Source organism: Lytechinus pictus, chromosome 7, assembly GCF_037042905.1.
Source record: "Lytechinus pictus isolate F3 Inbred chromosome 7, Lp3.0, whole genome shotgun sequence".
NCBI lineage: Eukaryota > Metazoa > Echinodermata > Echinoidea > Temnopleuroida > Toxopneustidae > Lytechinus > Lytechinus pictus.
The window spans coordinates 44,607,523-44,626,057 of NC_087251.1; the positions used below are offsets into that span (position 1 = coordinate 44,607,523).

An 18,535-nucleotide genomic window follows, 5' to 3' on the forward strand; every position below is an offset into this window, starting at 1 on the left:
CAAAGAGTTGTGATTGATCTAATCAACCTAAACTATGGAAAACCATCAATGTCATAGTTATCATTACGTGATATTTGCTCATTGTGTGAAAACACAGAAGACAATGTCTTGTATATGAATACTGTATTCATCATTTTGAACACACTTACCGGTATGCATTTTAGATGTTGGGGGTTGCTGGCTTTCCACAATGGTGAATTGGATCAATTGCAACTCTTTATGAGAAAGGGCCCATGTTGGTCTGTGTGAGATGAAAAGCTACCTTTTCCAAAACTTAACTATAGAGGGAGACTCAAGACCCCCCACCCCAAACCAGCACCAATCCAATAAGGTAGACATTTGGGGTGGATTACTGTGGGGAGGGGCCGTCTCTCTTTGTTGGGCTTTGGGAAAGGTCAATTCTCTCTCACAGAGGCCAAACTGGACAATAAAAGATGGGGCTGAGATGTAATTAAATGAGCTCTCCCCTTAATATCATCATTGCCTAAAGGAATAGACGGACCACACAAGTTATACAGGTATTCATATAAAAACAGTGGTTTATTTCTACAAATGTATGTACAGTACACTTTCTATGACCTTCACTGATACATATACAGGGTATACCACACTCATCACATTCTTTGCACACTGAAATGTCCCAAACAAAGCTTGTATCAAAATCAAATATGAAGATAGATCAAAAGTCCAAGTCAACCCTTAAAATCAGTTTGAGTCAAATCTTTATAGTCGGTATCATACAATTAAACTGTCATCAATCTTCGATGTATGATGAGGAAGTCGCAGCATTTCAAAATTCTTGCATTCATATATGAAAGTGACCAGTATCGATAACATGGGCAGTATGCAAGACATGGGCTGATGTAAGAAATCTCAAGTATCCTTTTTTTTTGCTAGATGCATGGGTGTTTCCCCTTGTATCATTGAATATCTTACACATACCATTAGAAGTTGAGGTGGTTTATACTTTCTCAAGCAGAATATCAAAATATCTGATAATTCATGTAGCTACGCAAATAATAAGAGGACTAATGATATGTCATATACTTTACCATATCAATAACGATTCCAGATTTGAATAAAATGCTGTGACTTTTTTAAAATTTACAGTTCTTAACTGCAATCTTACATCGGGTAGACCGACGAACGTAAAGGGCGTCAACACTGCAGTTCGTTGGGGGTAAACTCACATAAGGCTATTGTTCATACTTGAGAAATAAAAGTTCCTTCCATCACATCATTGTATACTTTAGATGTTAATTTCCACATGCTGAGAATAATTAATAAACTTGAATCGTGCTGTTAAAAAATGGAACAAACAACACTTATCTTTACAAAATGTACAAACTAATTCTCAAATGATATCCATTTTGGACGGTAATCTTCAAACAAAAATTTCCAGACTAGAAAACTTCCATTCAAGTTTCAACATAGTATTAAATGGCCATCAAATATAAACAAATGAAAACAGCAGATTGGAACAAGAAGGGTCAAGCAATGGCCTATTCTCTTGATGCACATGTCCACATGCAAAGCTAGTTTGAATTTTCAATTCGGGGCATTTTCATGATTGAAATCATCCCAACTATTCCCGACATAGCTTTGGCTTTGGAAGCTTTAGATGTTTACTTGAGCCTTTATTCTGATGATTTCAATGACAAATATGGCCAAAATTAAAAGTAATCTCACACCCTATTTAGCATGCTGAGCAGATACACATGAAACAACGGCTTGTTAAGATACTGGCCCTTACATGTCAAATAAAAGAAAAATTACTTTACAGTTCATTGCATGCATATATCCCACTGGGATTATGTATGTTTATGATAGAAAATGAACTTGGGACACTTTGAATTTCCGTATCAATGAAAATTTCTCATAGTGCCATTAATCTGAGCATTTAGAGAAATGCAGCATTTTGAGGTTGCGGGATGTGTCATGTTTGCAATAGTTATGTATAACTTATGACAATGCCCAATTTGTCAAATTCTTTACAAGAAACAAAAACATTTTCAGCAAATTAATCACCTTCAGGGGGAACATGGCATTACCACTTAAGTCACCTCTATATTTGCCTATTTTATATTTTAACATCAAACAGGATATCTGATTCAAGATTACACTGATGATAAATTAGTGAATAATAGTTCTTTGAACATATATATACTTATATTTTAATTGCGAAATTGGCCATCTCCTGTGGGAATTTCAGGATGCAATGGCACAGCGAATAAAACATTCAAAGGATTATGTTGAACAAAAGTGCATATTGAATTCCTCCTAATCTTGTGTGGGGAAAAGGTAACTAAATAGCATAGTTTATAAGCTTCAACACTTTCATTACCAGTCAGGGAGAATATTCCTAGAAAAAATATCAGTGGAAAGCAATTTTCTACGAAGTGATCATATCTGTCTAATTGTCGATGTTTTGTTGCAGGGTTTCTTAGTACAAATACTCTCATTATACATACTGAAGTATCACAAATTTTGGCTGCAAGTTTGTGTCAGATTTATGAGTGGTTATATATTGCAGTACTGTCTGTAGTGCAATAAAGTTTCAGGAAACAGAAGTATATCTTACGTATCTCTACAAAAAAAAAAACGACAAATTTTGCATCAGAAGCATTTGTTATGTTCAATGTAATAACTCCAGTAAATTTTTTTATATCCAAATCACAAGATCAGAAATAAACTGTCCATGTACATTAAAATTTTTTTAATGTACATTTAAAATTGTGGTCTATAAAGCCATGTAAGACATGGTGATATTATCCTTAGTTCTTGCAGAGTCTTGATATCTTAATTATGCCGTTACGATGCCATGGCCTATATCCACGCAACTGAAGACATATATGAATTTGCACTAACTTATTAAAGAGTTTGATTGGTTAACAGCCTTGTGGAGACAGAGGACCGACCCCAAGTCAATCTCCTACATTTGTGATAATCTTTTACGCCTCATCTTGGTTTTGTACATAAAATGGTTCTGAGCTTTGTGTTCGAGTTTTGTTGTCCGTATCAATCCTTTAAGAATTTAACTTTGAAATAAATCATAGACCAAATATGCACAGATGTCCATTATCATGAATACTTGTATTTTTCAAAAGTGTCAAAATCAATTGAGGCTGTCAATATTGTATCAATGTATTCCTTCTCGAAACTGAAGAAGCTGCTCATTAAACACATACTAACAACAAACCCTTTTGGTATAAATCCAAGAATCAAATATAAAAATCCAAAATGAGCTAAAATATTTGAACATACAGAAATAGATTGCTAGTTATAATGGATGAAAATGAAAAATTTCCATTCAGAAAGAATATTCAAACATTTCCTCTGAAATAACATTGGAAAAGAAAATAAATTTAAGTGACAAATTCTTGAGGTTTTATCTGGCAATGAAGATAAAATACATGAAAAATATAGCAAACATTGTGAAAACTGATGTCAAAATAACCCTGGTATTGTCTGAAATTAAAATTTCAACAAAGTGGTAGATTAGGTAAACAGAACATGCTCTTGTCTATTGCTTAGAGAGATTCCTTGCACACATGCCTAAAGATAAGTGTTAACGGGAACCAGACGAATGAAATGCAAGACTAATCTTCTTCTTAATTTCAATCATTTACCAGTAAATGATTTACAAGCTCAAAAGATTTGTAAAGTCCAGCTGCTTGACTCAGTTTTGAGCAGTTCTAACACACAGCACAAACATACAGGGACGAAGTAATTCACAAAATTCCTTTCGTTTCGACAGTACATGTTACGACTGTCCGAACGCGAAAACCATAATACATAACCCACTTGGTATGGAGGAAATTCTTTCTAAATACACCAAAAGCACGCACAGGGCACCAACAAGAATCTGGATGTATTGGTGACTGTTTCCAATTTGCAGTTGCTTTAATCCTCTGATATCAATCTCGCGTTCCGAAGGATGATTCTTTAACCCAAGTTGTCAGCATTTTGCCAAGTATCCCCCTCCTTCGATGCACCACTATATGTATAACAAGAGTCTATTATCTCTCATGGATGGCGACCGGGTGAAGCAAGCTTATCGCATTCAGTTCCGGCCATGTGGTCCCTGTTGTGTAGAACACGGGTCAAAGAGTCCTTGGTGAAGGTCTGCAGGAAGCATTTCATGAAACAAACGGTCAGTGATCTTCACTAACTATTGTTACAAGCTACTGAGATCCTGGCATCTGATTGGCTCAGAGCACATTTACCAGTGAAAAGCACTGATAGATATTAAGATCCTTCATGAAACTTCACTGACAAGTGTTATAAGCTACTGAAATCCTAGCATCTGATTGGCTGAGAGCACATTTGTCAGTGAAAAGCACTGACCAGATGCTTCATGAAACCACTCCCCATGGATGGTTAAGGTGGAGTTAGATCAGTCCTCTCATCTTCTTGTACTCGTCCAGGTTGAGGGACCTCCGAGGAGCACCTTGAGGGTCTCTCTCCGAATTGACGGCAGAGATGGGTCGGGATTCTGTACAAACAAGAACAAGAGAAGATGATGACAGAACATTTTGAATGTGAAAAAGTGACTGTGTCTTTGGCGTAAAGGTTTGATTAACACATTTTTGAGAGAGTGTTTGTAAGAGTTTTACGAGTGATTATGTCTTTGCCGTAAATAATTGACAAAAATTGTTTTAGATGGGGTATTTGAATTTGATGCATACACATTTTTGAGGAATTTTAGGGAGAAAAAGGTCATGTTGACAGTATTCGTGTGTAAAAAAAGACAAATGGGATTAACAAATGAAAACAATGCTGACTTTAAAATAGCTGTGCAAAACTCAAAAGACGGAAAGGGCAATTTTGGGGAGAAAAAACATGTGGAGTTGTAAACTTTATTAAAAACAAATACATTAAATGCAACTTGCAAATGCAGATAGATTCCTAGTCTACATAAGCCAAGGAAATAAAGCCCAGAGCAACCAACTCTACAAAATTCAGCCTCGATCAAAAGAGGAATTATATTTTTATTTCTAGTTATTTTTATCTCACCTGGTATAGAAACATCGAGGTCAATTTTAATGTCAAAGTCATGGGCCTGGAAGAGATCCTCGGATACCTTCCTATCTGCGACCTTTGCCGGGACTGCTTCCTGGGTCAGTGAGGCAATGATATCTTCTTCCTGCAATCAACACAGAAATATATCGGTCAAATTTCAATATCAATGTTATTTATGAAGAAAAGGGCAGTGATCAAATATTGCAGTTTGGTATGGAAATAAAAGTCAAAATTATCATTTTTTTTTAAAATCTACCTTCATCATCAGTTTGACATTACGGGTCAAACTAATTTTAATCTAAGCTTTGCATTACTCGGCCCCTTCCCAACTGTATATATCATACATACTAGTAATTCAAATTAGGATAGTTTATTGATTTTGATCCAAACAAATAGAAATTTCTCAATTTGACAAAAAATGTATAAGAAAAAAATCAAATAGCAAACAGGGCATCGATGGAATAGAACACTAAGATTCAATACTGTATTGGGCCACTGGGACTGATATACAAACACCCCACCCCCAAAAAATCAAACGAACAAACAAACTTGAACAGAAAGAGAATTTTTAATGGATCCAGAAACTATTACCTATCAAGTCAGTATGAATATGGATGATGAAAAGTTCATTTAAATACACACGATGTCTTCATCATTTACAAGCATTAAGTTATCATTAGGAATACAAGGAAATTATAGCATCAATATCAAACCTACCCTTCTTTTCTTCATCTCCTCTTGTTCTCTCTTTTCCTTTTCGGCCTTCTCCTGCATAAGCCTCTCTTCTTCCAGTCTCTTGAGAATATCTGCCGTGTCTTCACGCGCCTGTGAAGGAGGAATCATATGGCGATGTAAATGTGTAAATAATACATCTTAAACATTGGCTAAGTCATTCTAGAAATAAGAGGGGGACAGAGATGAATATGGGGAGAAAGGGTAAAGAGGTGAGAAAGAGATTTTCTATGTAATAGAAATTGAAAGATGGAAGAAAAAACATTTACATGGTAAAAATATGTAATGTAGTTCATAGATGGATAATATGAACATATGATCATACTTCTAGCTGATTTGAAACCACCATAAGCAAGCAGGGGCATGTGTATATTAATTATCATTTTTCTATACGTTCGATAACTTTAAACCCCCCACTCACCACCCAGATGCCAAATGTGTAACCTGGGCCCTGTAACACAAAGGTTAGCGATTAATTGCAATTCGATAGAACAATTCTGATTGGTTCCACTTCAGTCCTCGGAGCAAAATGTGCATGCAACGATGATCTTGATAGGCCATTTCATTTAGCAATTAATTGCTAACCTTTATGTTTTACGGGCCCAGTAGTATGTCATGTTGTTTGCCAAGCAATTGAAAGAATCTCGTTACAATGCTCCTCAGGGAGTGGAGAAAGAGCATACATTGCGTACTGGAAATCCCTGATGTATCTGTAATGTGCTTAGAGATGGCATTCTGATGTATTGATCACAATGTAAAACCGAAAATGACTATCATTTTCCGTTTTACTTAATTAAATCACTTCTGAATGTCTTACCTTTGTCACTAGCTGTGGTCTACAATGCCTGCGTGTGAAGGGATCCGGTGGGGCGTTTTCAATCTCTTTGATTTCTTCTTTCATGGCCACCTCGGACTCTGCAATATTCCTATTTCTGTTCCTCTGATTGATGTACCTATTAAATGAATATATAAATGAATAATACTAGTAAATGAATGAATAAATAAATGAATAATAAATACTAGTAAATTAATGAATAAAAAAATACTTATTCATGTTCAGACAATCAAACTTTAATAGAAATAAAACATGTCCTATAAGACATAATTTTAAATAGTGGTCCAAATTCTTTCATACTGTCTCACGTTTTCATAATTTTTCTGAGACATCTTTTTCTTTCCATTTTGTATTCATTTTATACTGATGTGAATGATTCTTAATGTCTTATACTGATGCTAAAAATGCAAATGTACAGGTACTAACATGCAGTGTTTGCGTATATATCTAGAGAATAAATGAAAGTTATATGCTTCTCCCTCAGTTTTTTTTTTCAGGTTTCTTTCTTACGTGATTGCATTGACTTCACGGTTTCTGATCCTGTCCAGTTCCTGAGCCCTCTCTTCCAGGTCTGTCAGCTTCTGAGATAAACCTTTGGCCCTGTCTTCGTCTCCTTCTATTAATGCTTGGTCCTGGGGGGAAAAAATATTTTGAGTGTTGTCAGCATACTATGGGCAAGGCTACACACTCACTTTTTTTCTTGGTGGCCCAAATGGTCCACCATAATTATCAATTTCACATTCAGGGTGGCCTGCAAGGCAAATTTGGTGGCCCTAAAACAATAGAAAACATTAGAATTTATCAAAACTTTGGCAGCCCAACTGGACCACCAAATGTGGGCTTTTGCAGAATGTTGGTGGCCCTACTCTCATTTTTGGTTGCCCCGGGCCACTGCTAATGTCCAGCCCTGCTATGGGGCACCAACTATTAATACAGGGGTTATGTTTATGAGACACTTTAAAGACACCTTATAAAGTCAAGATTCTGTTAACATGTTGACACATGCACTCACTGATACCAGCAATACCCGTAGCATTTCCATTTATTTTAATGTATGATTATTTGAATGTATGAAGAAGTAGTAATTATGAATTAATGCCTTGCTCGAGGGCACAGGTGCCATGACGGTGATCAAACTCCTCACTTTCATATTTCTAGAAAGGTAACCTAGACCACTCAGACAAGGCACTTCTATTAATGTTTTGAAACATAATAAACTGAAAACATGACTTATTACTGTACCAATGGAACACATTTTCACACCTCTTATGTTATATTAAATGTATGATAATTTAGATATGGATTACACTGCAGACAACTACATAATTGGCCTAATTCATTCTATGAAGATGACCAGTGCAAAAGGATTAGTGTGATAAGCTTACCCTCGCTTTCCTCAGCTCTGTCTTTTTCATTGCATAGTTCCTTGGGTTTTTCCTGAATCTTTCCTTTTCATGAACAATCTTTTTAAGAGGAGAAAATAGACGAGTGAAAAGATGTTATAAAGGTAAGACAACTCAAACATTACTGCTAACACTGCGCTTTAAACAGAGGACCCGTTACAACCGGTAATGTCGCAGCAATGCCTTATGCCATAAGAACATGTAATTTACATCTTACATCACAATCCGAAAGATGTGATTGGGCCTACTGTTTGTGCTGTTTAATAGCGCAAACAACGTTTTTGTGCGGCTGGTACAGGACAACTCCTCTAAACTGTCTGGGAATATTAACTGAATCATAAAGAAAGGGCACAGTAAACACAATATAAGATGTAAGCACAATTTGACATTTGCTGCTTCCAATAATTTTTAGCACCGAGTAGGACCATGTCTTAAACAAGAATATGGAATATATTTTTCCTGTCAATAACAGATGTCGCAGCTACCTTATACTTGAAATTCAGAAGACCTTCTTTACCTTTTCAATGTCTTCTTCTTTGTATTTGTAGTTGAGCGCCCTCTTGATTATTGCTTCTTTGTTCTCCACATCGTTGATGGTGGGCAGGTCATAATCTCCATTGATCATCTGAAATTAAATAACAAACACAATGCAGAAAAAATATTTAAAAACTAACCAATAAAATCACATTCCTACAACAAAGAATTACAATGGCTTATACCGATCCATGCTTGCAAGTACACACATCCCACATGTCAAGAAAATGGGACCAATTAGTATTAAACTGTAATTCAAAAATTCCTATGAATTTATTTTTACAGCTACTTATAAAACATCAGGATACAATATAATCAATAGTGAAAACTGCTCTCCTTTTTCACCTTAATAGAAAATGACTACATTACATCATTATCTAATTCAAAAGAATACCAAATGAACAGCATTGTTTAAGCAAAAGAACCCCCCCCCCCTTAAAAAAAAACAAAAACATGTTCTTATTTGAAAATGAATCTTACATCTTCATGCCATCTCTTGAACTCTGTATCTGTGAAATCCTGATTTGAGACAAATTCCAATCTGAAGACACGTTCTTGTGAAGCATATCTGGATACATGAGACGTTAGAATAGTGTTACAAAGTCACTGAGGTATATTTTGCATATCGAGGGACAAAACTCGCTATAGGACCATTAAATGGAAGATGTACAGACTTCCCACAGGAGGAGTAACTTTACAGATCTAATTGTTGTAAGGGCATGAGCATCAACTCGCACCTATTGTTGGAATTTATCATGACCAAGATCAGCAGTGATTGGTACATAACATGTTCTTTGTTCCAAATCAATTTGTTTTTGTATATTGGGAACTATACCAGTGTAAATCAAATATTGCAAATACATGCAACTATCAACATATTCAAATTTGTGCATAAACTTACTTAAATTAGGAAATTTCATGACAACCTGAAAGCATACACAGTCTTAGCATCAAATAATATACAGACTGCAAAATTGATTCTTGTATTTGCAGTTCATTTACAAGTAGAGAGTTTCATGAAGTTCCTTGTTACTAGATCCCCTGGTGAATGAAAAATTCATAAATTTTAGCAAGTCAATATAACAGGGTAAAAAATTACAGATTTATTAAATTATGGCTTGTTTTGTTGATACTATATTCTACTTACTTCAGTCTGAGACCTTTGTTTGTACGTGTGCTTCCAAGAGGGTATACCTTGGCTGTTTCTACTACATCAATTATTTCTGCCACCTACAAAGAAAATAAAAAATGAAAAAACCTCAATCATCACATAATTTCCACTAAAATGGAGATATGCTGGTCAGTGGTCATGTCATATAAATGAATTTTTAGTTTACTGGGCTTTTGTGTATACAAAGCCCAATATATTACGATGTTCCATCCAATCATTTGTAGGTGAAATGTCAAACTTTAGAGCATATAACTATTTCTGATAAATGTATAAGAATATGTATGGGAAATAGCAACTTACTCTATAAACAGGCCTGCCGTTATTCTGTCCAATGCCAATACGTACAAAGCAGCCAATCGTTGTGTGGGGAAAAAAGGGCATATGAACCCACCTGAATAATACAAAACAAAACGTATAATGGAATTTTTTTTTTCCTTCAATGTATTATCTTTTTTAGGTCTTGTTTGAAAATTACACAAATAATGTTTTCTGTTCTCTCTAAAATTCATTGTGTCCAATGCAAACACAAATGCTCTTGTCAATTTACATGTATAGCTTAACGCTGATCTAAAGGTTTGATAAAGGTTCAAAACTTTGAATTGTATCAAATAAGCTCTTAATCATCTAACAATATACTTCAATTCATCATAATACAAATCATTATCATTTGATTTAACAAAATACTCGGTGAAGGATTTAATTTTCCGAACCAACATGAATACTTACTTTTCCATTTTATTCCTTGTTAATCTGATCCTGTTCAATTCCTCCTTGGTAGAAACATACATGGTCATCTGCTCATCATCGTCACTGAAAACAAACACCACAGAAAACAATAAGTCATTGAAACAAACATATTTTCATCTATATTAAAGGCAAAACAGTTATCACCAAGACATAAGGTTATCATCCCAAGCAGTTACCTCTACACCTGCAAACCTAAGCCGACACATTTAAAAGATATTCAATATACATGTAACACGTCGTTGTTCCTGAATACTTACGAACATAGATCTTGACATATACCTTAACAAAATATGCATTTTGATGTAGAAATCTTTGGCAAGTAACCAGAAAATAGCTATTGCATAAACAATTTCCTAATTGGAAAATGAAAGACTGCTTTGAAAAAAAAAAATCTGGCAAATTACAAGATGGGAGTATGTGATTTTATTTACATGTACAAACAGGTCAAACTTTCCAACCATTACAATTACCGCAGAATGCCTAAATTCTGATACAATCAATATGTTGAAAGATTCTTGAAAAATTAAATCACTCATTATTTCAGTCTTGAGTTTCACAACTGGAGAGCATTCCATAAAGCATCTTATAAGCAATTTTAAATAACGAATTTGCTCTCAACCAATCAGATGCAAGTATTTCAGTAGCTAGTCACAAGGGTTAATGAAAACTACCAACAAATCATTCCATGAAATCCCCCCCCCCCCCCTCTGTCAATCACTCACTCATCTCTATCCGAGTCTGAAGCTTCAGAAGAAGCATCGCTTGGATCGGACGATCTTGGATCTTCCTTCCTCTCCTCATCATCATCTTCCTCGTCATCGTCATCATCGTCGTCTTCATCGTCTGTGTACACATCACTGGCTTTCAGGAGTTCCTTCCTTGAGGGTGCATTCTCAACTGCATTTAACATGAGAGGAAACGGCAGATTTTGTATTATTTTCATTTTATTCTTTCATAATTATCAATAACCCCCCCTTGCATTCAGACTGTAGCATGAATAGAATTATGCCAATTTGCAGACTTAATAATGTATCACACAAAAAAAAAACTAAAAAATATGAGGCCAATTATTTTTGTTTCACATTTTTTACAAGACGAATATACAGGTGAAATTTTTAAGGAGGACGTCTTTACAAAACAGTTTCATGGTATTTCCTACGTAGAATATTAAAAAAACACACCTGATTTCTTCTTTTTTTCCCTGAGGGCTTTGAGATCCTCTATAGCTCTTGCTTTCTTGTCATACTTAGTTTCAATGGTCTGTCTCCTTTCCTTGCTACGGTTTTCTCTGGAGCTGTTGTAGACGTTGACAGCACTGTTTGGAGTGGGTGCGGCAGCAGCAGCGGCAGCCGACGGTGCACTGGCAGCTTGTTTCATCATTTCCTCACGCTTCTGCTTCTTGCGCTCCTTCTTCTCTTTCTTGAGCTTTCTTTCAATTTCATACCTATATTTATTATGAATACAAATGTATTTTGTGATTCAATATCTCTTCATTTTTACAATATAACACTTTCAAGTAACTCTTTTAACAGGCAACAAATAGTTCACATATCCAAATAGTATGAATAAGTGCGTTTATCGGTGACTGATGAAGGACTTGAAATTCTTGGTTTAAGGATTGTCAAATTTATGTGAATTCACTGGGCTGGCATAATCATCCCATTCAAAATGAAATGACAAAACAACTGCTTACAAAATGTATCCTGTTTGAAGGTTATGAAATGGAAATATTCTCTTATCCTCAGCATTTATTACCATAATGACCCCTGAACCTTACAATTCTTTTCAGCAGAATTTTATTCAGTATTTAAATGAGGAGGGAAGAGGGAGCGAGCTCTCAAAACGTTCTTCACATTTCCCAGAACACAAGCTCCTCTTTAAACTGACCTTGTCCTTAGGGCATCTCTCTTCTCTGATCTGTTGTAGATGACTTGTTCTCTTTCCTTCTCTGTCATCTTCTCCAGCATCGCCCTATCCTCCTCATCCCCGATGAAGTTCTCATCGTACCCATCAAAGAACTTCTCATCATCAGAACCAGAATCGGAATCGTCACTCTCGGAATCAGACACTTCTCCTGAGAAGTGAACATATCAGATGGGAGTTTTGTAAAAACATTTTTTTTAAGTGCATCAATCACTCCAAGAATGCTTGCTCTTCATGATGTAGGTTCCATGTTATTATTCATGTGTCAACAAATTATGGGCTTCATAAAAAGTATACTACATGTATTTAAAGCCCCCTTACATGCCCACCAAGATATAAAGGCTCAAACAGAACACAAATATCTGCTCATAAGGCTAACCTAAATTTCAACTTCGACCCTAACAACACATGTAATGCAATACTTACACAACACCATATCTTTCTATTAAAAAAAATCAGAACTGGAGCTATTGTCGCTCAAGATGAGTTGGATCGCCATTCATTAAGAATGTACATAAAAGCATCTTACTCAAATTTTAATGAAACATCACCTTGGAATCAATTTAAAGGTATTGAAAGACTACAATGTAATTAAGAAGGGTTTGACATAACTCGGGAGGGAGGGCAGTGAGAATATTCCTAATGCACTGTACCTTCTTCAAGTGAAGACTTGTCAGAGTCACTGATGACCCCAGATCCATCAGATGCTGACCGAGCCACCTTCTTCTTTGGGTTCTTCTTGATCCTGGATTTCTTTTTGTTGCCACCCAATGTCCACTGAATACAAAAATAGGAAAAATATCAAAGCTGATCAATTCCTATCCAAAGAACAAAAATCAAAGAACGATCTAGACTCGAGATACGCAAATGCGTTTTTAGTAACCGGGTAGTGAATGACTGGAATAGCCTCCCCCAAGAAGTTATTGACTCAGGCTCCATCCATGTATTCAAATTATTAAAGACTCGATAAGTTTTGGTAGTCTGAGCGTTTCAATCTCCAATGATCAAAACCGTCTCTGCCCTCCACGTGTGCAAGTTTTTGCTCTTGTAGAATAACACATCGTATGGAGATGGATGACTGTAATTTCAGATGAAGAGATCGAGGTCAACAGGATTACCTCACCTTGTAACATGATGATGACATAGATTTACATATATATTTATCCATGAAAAAAATGTTCTAGTGAAGAATGTTAATCCATTAAAATTAAAACACAATAGTGAAATAACTCACCATTATTTCTATGTGAGAAAATCATTTCATGTATGTTTTAATTACATCTAGATATTATTCACTTACTTAGTCCTAGATACACAAGCAACCAGGCATTTTGTTCTTTTATGTAATGTGCTTCATTTTATGAATTTGAAAAAAAGATGAGTCAAAGCATCACTGGCTGCCAAGCACAGATGAAGTGCACAAAGTCCATCCATCATTTTATTTCATAATTTAAAAATATTACAGAAACTATACCTGGTGGGTGTTTCATAAAGCTGTTCATAAGTTAAGAGCGACTTTAAGGACGACTGGTGATCCTTTCTTGTGGTAAATGGTATATTCATCGGCGATGGTTTAGCGCGTAAGAAAGGATCACCAGTCGTTCTTAAAGTCGCTCTTAACTTACGAACAGCTTTATGAAACGGCCCCCAGAATGCAAGGCTACATATTGAAAGGTGTTTGAGACAATTCATATTCTATATTTCTATCAATAGTGCACATATAGGCCTATACTTAATTGAAAGAAGAAAAGGAATGTAATCAAGAAATAATATTTGCAAAAAAGTGCTATGCACATAAGTGCTAAAATTCAAAGAGAAACTATACTCACATCATCATCACTTTCTGATGTCTCAGACTCAGAATTGCTCTTTTGCGAAGTTGATTCCTTGGCCGACTCTGGCTCCACCTTTTTCCTTTTGGCTAAAGTAAGCAGTTCCTGGCAACGGCAATAAAATAAGAAAACAAGCTTATCAATAGTGGGATGAAAGGAAGAAAAGCTCTGTAAAGTTCAAATCAGAATTTTGAAGTTTTTAGTTCAGAAATAGGGTTTATTTAGTTTTGGAGGTTACATTTTATGTTTGGCTTAATGCGTAGATTTTCAATTGGAGCAATTGTCACCAGAGCAAATGTCATGAAACTGGAAAAATACTAGCCTTGAGGACTCAGTGATGGTATTTTTAAATACACTTTTACATCATGAAGCCTTGAAACCCTCCCCATACTTGCCTAAGCGGGACATGTAAACACGGATGGATTTCCCTAGGAAATCCATAATTAAAGGACAAGTCCACCCCAACAAAACAATGAATAGAATAAAAAGAGAAAAATCCAACTAGCATAACGCTGACAATTTCATCAAAATCGGATGTAAAATAAGAAAGTTATGATATTTTTAAGTTTCGCTTAATTTCACAAAACAGTTATATGCACATACCGGTTGGTATGCAAATGAGGGAACTGATGACGTCACTCACTCACTATTTCTTTTGTATTTCATGACATGAAATACAAAATATTCTAATTTTCTCCGCATTGTCCTGTGGAACAAAGTTTTATTTCTCCCTGGAAATGTGGAATTACCATTGTCTAACATTTTATGGTTCAGTCAAGTTGGTCCTTATTGTCAAATCTGTAAATTTGAAATATTGTATAATTCAAACAATAAAAAACAAAAGAAATAGTGAGTGACATCATCGATTCTCTCATTTGCATGTGACTAAATTGTGCATGCAACTACTTAGTGAAAAATAACCGAAACTTTAAAATGTCATGACTTTCTTATTTTACATCCGATTTTGATGAAATTTTCAGCATTATGCTTGTCTGATTTTTCTCTATCAATTCAAATCAACATTTTTCTGAGGTGGACTTGACCTTTAAAGCTAGAAATCACGTAAATTTGTTGGATTTTATTTATCTATATAGGGAAAAATCCATCTGTGTTTACATGTGCCGCTTTAATAGGCAAGTATGGGGGAGGGTTTCAAGGCTTCGTGATGAAAAGTATATCTATGTAAAAATATTTTTAAATATCATCATGGAGTCCTCAAGGCTAGGTAAATACACCAATCATGCATTATTTTTAGCTATTAACTGGGTTACAATTAAAAATCTTGCAATCTGATGATTGCATCACTGCATAATATCACATATATGTGTAGACATATATCACAACTATATTATCTGACAGTAATATTACAAATAATACCCATCACCATGGGAATGAACAAGGTAGCTTCATAAAGTTCATTTGTATTACAGTTTTAACACAAAAAGGTTTTTTTTTTTAGAAATTGCAAGAAAAAATTGCTGATGGTGATGCCCCCACCAGCCACCTTAATTGATTGCCGTCGTGTCTACTTAATCATAGACCTACGTCAAAGAAGAAAAAAATCAAGCAATATTATTAATGTGCAAACATTCACTCTCACTCTCAGTCTCACTCTTGGCAGAGAATCCAAAGACTGCATATTATTTACGACCAACATGTGCATGGTCATGGATGGGTCATGGCCCATGCCATGCCATTAATTATTTCAATGTCTGCCTGATGACAAACTGATTTTGCTCAACGAATTTAACTTAAGTTTTTGCGATTGTTTTCTGTGCAAAACAAGCTAAGAAAATGCCAGAAGCAACCCGTCAGCAAATTTTCTTGCAGTTCCATTCCTATATTCCTGAAATTTAGTGACATCAAAATTCAAACACTCACTTACTCAGTCTCAGCTAAACTTAATATTCTCAGAAACACACACTCACTGCATACTGCACTGCATGCAGTGCAAATAAATGTGCAACTATCTATCTGTGTCAGTGTCATGTCTGTCTGTGTGTAAAGTGAATGGAGAAATTACCTCTTCCAGATCCGATTCATTTTCCGATGCAGAACTGTCTGAATTTATCACTGCTCTGCTTGGTTTCTTACGTTTCGACATGGCGCTTGGGTCTTTCACTTTAATGGGTAGAATCGGGACTCAAATCGATGAAGTTCTTGCTTTTTAGGGCATTTTGTAGAGAGAGACCACGACTGAGATGAGTTCCCTTTTTTTCTTGTTTTACTTTTTTGCTAAACGCACGCACACGCGTGCAATACGTACGTACATCATGTAGGCTAGCTAGACGTACATGGCCGCGTATCGTTGCGATTTTAGCTGATAAGTTTTAAAACGGTACCATTACTAACCAATGTGCACACGCACGAAACAAGCACACGAAAATAAATGACAAATATTGTATGGTACTTTCATATAAGCAAATCGTGATTCTGAACATTTGGCATAATTACTCCGGCTGACTGAGAATGGGGGGGGGGGGGTGATTCCAAAGCACTGGCGTAGATCTTTAGATGGTGTGGGGTGGGGTTCCGCGACCAAGAAAAAAAAGAGAGAAAATGCGAAACATTTTTTTCAACTTTTTTAGATTACGCCCAGGCCATTATACGTCACCATAAAAAAATATTTTCTCATGGTTTGCTCGCTTCTCTCGCTCTTGATTTTAAAAAAATGTCCGATGCGCCATCAGTTATTGCTCCTCATTTTTTCTCTCCTGCGGGAACCACAGAATCTCCTGATTACCTCGATCTTCTTATAGGGGCGGGGGCGCGCGGTGGCGAGAAATCACCCCCCTCCCGCTGTTTGCACCATGAATGCAAATTAATACTTTTTCCTATATAGCATAAGGCTGAAGGTCTTTTATTACACGCAATCGCGCTTGGTCAACGTTATGAATTAAAGAAGTGTTGTTTTTCTCCAAAAATAAAGGCTTGACGTGAAATGACTAATTCCTTACTATAGTCACGAATGGCCAAGATAATTGGAAGTATATATATATATAGGCCATAGTTTTATTTCCCCATCATGCACTCATTGATATCCGATTTTTTTGTTGTCTATTAACATGGAAGATAAAGCCTATAAGGAAATCGATGCCGTGGTGATGAGAAACCAAAAGAAGGCTATAGGGCCTACTTGATTACAACAACGGCTGGGGGAGGGGGTGGGGGCGGAAAAAAATGAAATAAATTATTTCTATTATAAAGCCCGGAAGAACTTGACTGCACAAGACACTGATTTGATTATCATTGAATTAACAAACGAGCCATTTAGCGACCGAAGAAAAATAGATTCCCTTTGCAAAATATAGTGACCTTTACATTAATTTTGGTACATAAGAAACACGACTCATTGATATAGGCTCTTGCGGCCAGCAAAGCGACAAAAGGCTCAACGCAACACAGCTCATACAGGCTCGATCCCTGCTGCGGCACTCCGTCCATATAGCATGAATTAAAATAAACTGCTTTCAAAAGGCCTGTAAGTTTATACCTGGCCTAGCCTAACAGGATATCAATCTGGTGCCGGGGGGGGGGGGGCACTAGCTTCCATTGACGAGTGCATGGATACCATGCGCCACCATGTCCGGGTCTCGAAATAAAAGCCTTATTTTGAAAATGCACCAGGCCTTAATTTGGCGTGTAAATCCCTACCCTTAACAAGTATTGGAAACAAAACGATATCTTGGCAAGTATTTCCTGAATTGAACCCCCAAACAAGTACAACGATATTTTGATTATTATGACGTCGGTTTTACCTTTACCTACATCATTGGGTTTATGACCCCACCTCCCACACACCGCCACACACCGCGCAATCGTACTCTAAACACACAACGTTAGCCTAGTGTAGCGGTTGGGGAAAAAAGTAAATCCTTTATATAACAGTTTTTTTTAAAATTATTTTTGTGTTTTTGCCACCCTTATTACGTTACGTAACTTTGTAACGTGCCCTATCTTGAAAAAGACACCCCTTTTACGTGTTTTATAGTCGCGCATGGTATCTATTCATGCACTTCCCCATATTTTTGATGCCATATGTTCACAAAAAATTAATTTTATCATAACTACCCCACGAGACACTTCACTTCGCAGCGAAGACCTCTTTGTGTGAATAGCTTTGCACTTGTTCTGTAATTATGTTTAGATCAATATGATTTCGACCTATTTGTTCCTTCTCTTTTTTCTTTCCTGTATATAAACGCATAAATGAATAAGTCGATTATATTTTCTTCATTTCCGTGGGGATCCACACTTTACAAGCTTTGCTTTTTAGTGGACCCCCCTCATTTCCATTTATGCTCAATATTATACTGTTTTTTTTTTTTTTACGAAG

General features: G+C 36.0%; 1 protein-coding gene across 1 annotated transcript; it reads right to left on the bottom strand.

The window, feature by feature from the left end:
- Positions 1-510: 510 nt before the first annotated feature.
- LOC129264354 (RNA polymerase-associated protein RTF1 homolog) lies at positions 511-17,550 on the bottom strand. Its single transcript, XM_054902222.2, has 17 exons — positions 16,223-17,550; positions 14,197-14,304; positions 13,021-13,144; positions 12,332-12,518; positions 11,626-11,888; positions 11,167-11,341; positions 10,424-10,507; positions 9,998-10,088; positions 9,674-9,756; positions 9,007-9,094; positions 8,510-8,617; positions 7,975-8,052; positions 7,100-7,221; positions 6,572-6,707; positions 5,740-5,847; positions 5,017-5,146; positions 511-4,495 (listed from the first exon to the last, which is right to left on the bottom strand). Exons 1-17 carry the CDS (start codon positions 16,301-16,303, stop codon positions 4,392-4,394), a joined length of 2,070 nt encoding a protein of 689 aa, XP_054758197.2. The 5' UTR covers positions 16,304-17,550; the 3' UTR covers positions 511-4,391.
- Between the last annotated feature and the right edge of the window lie 985 nt (positions 17,551-18,535).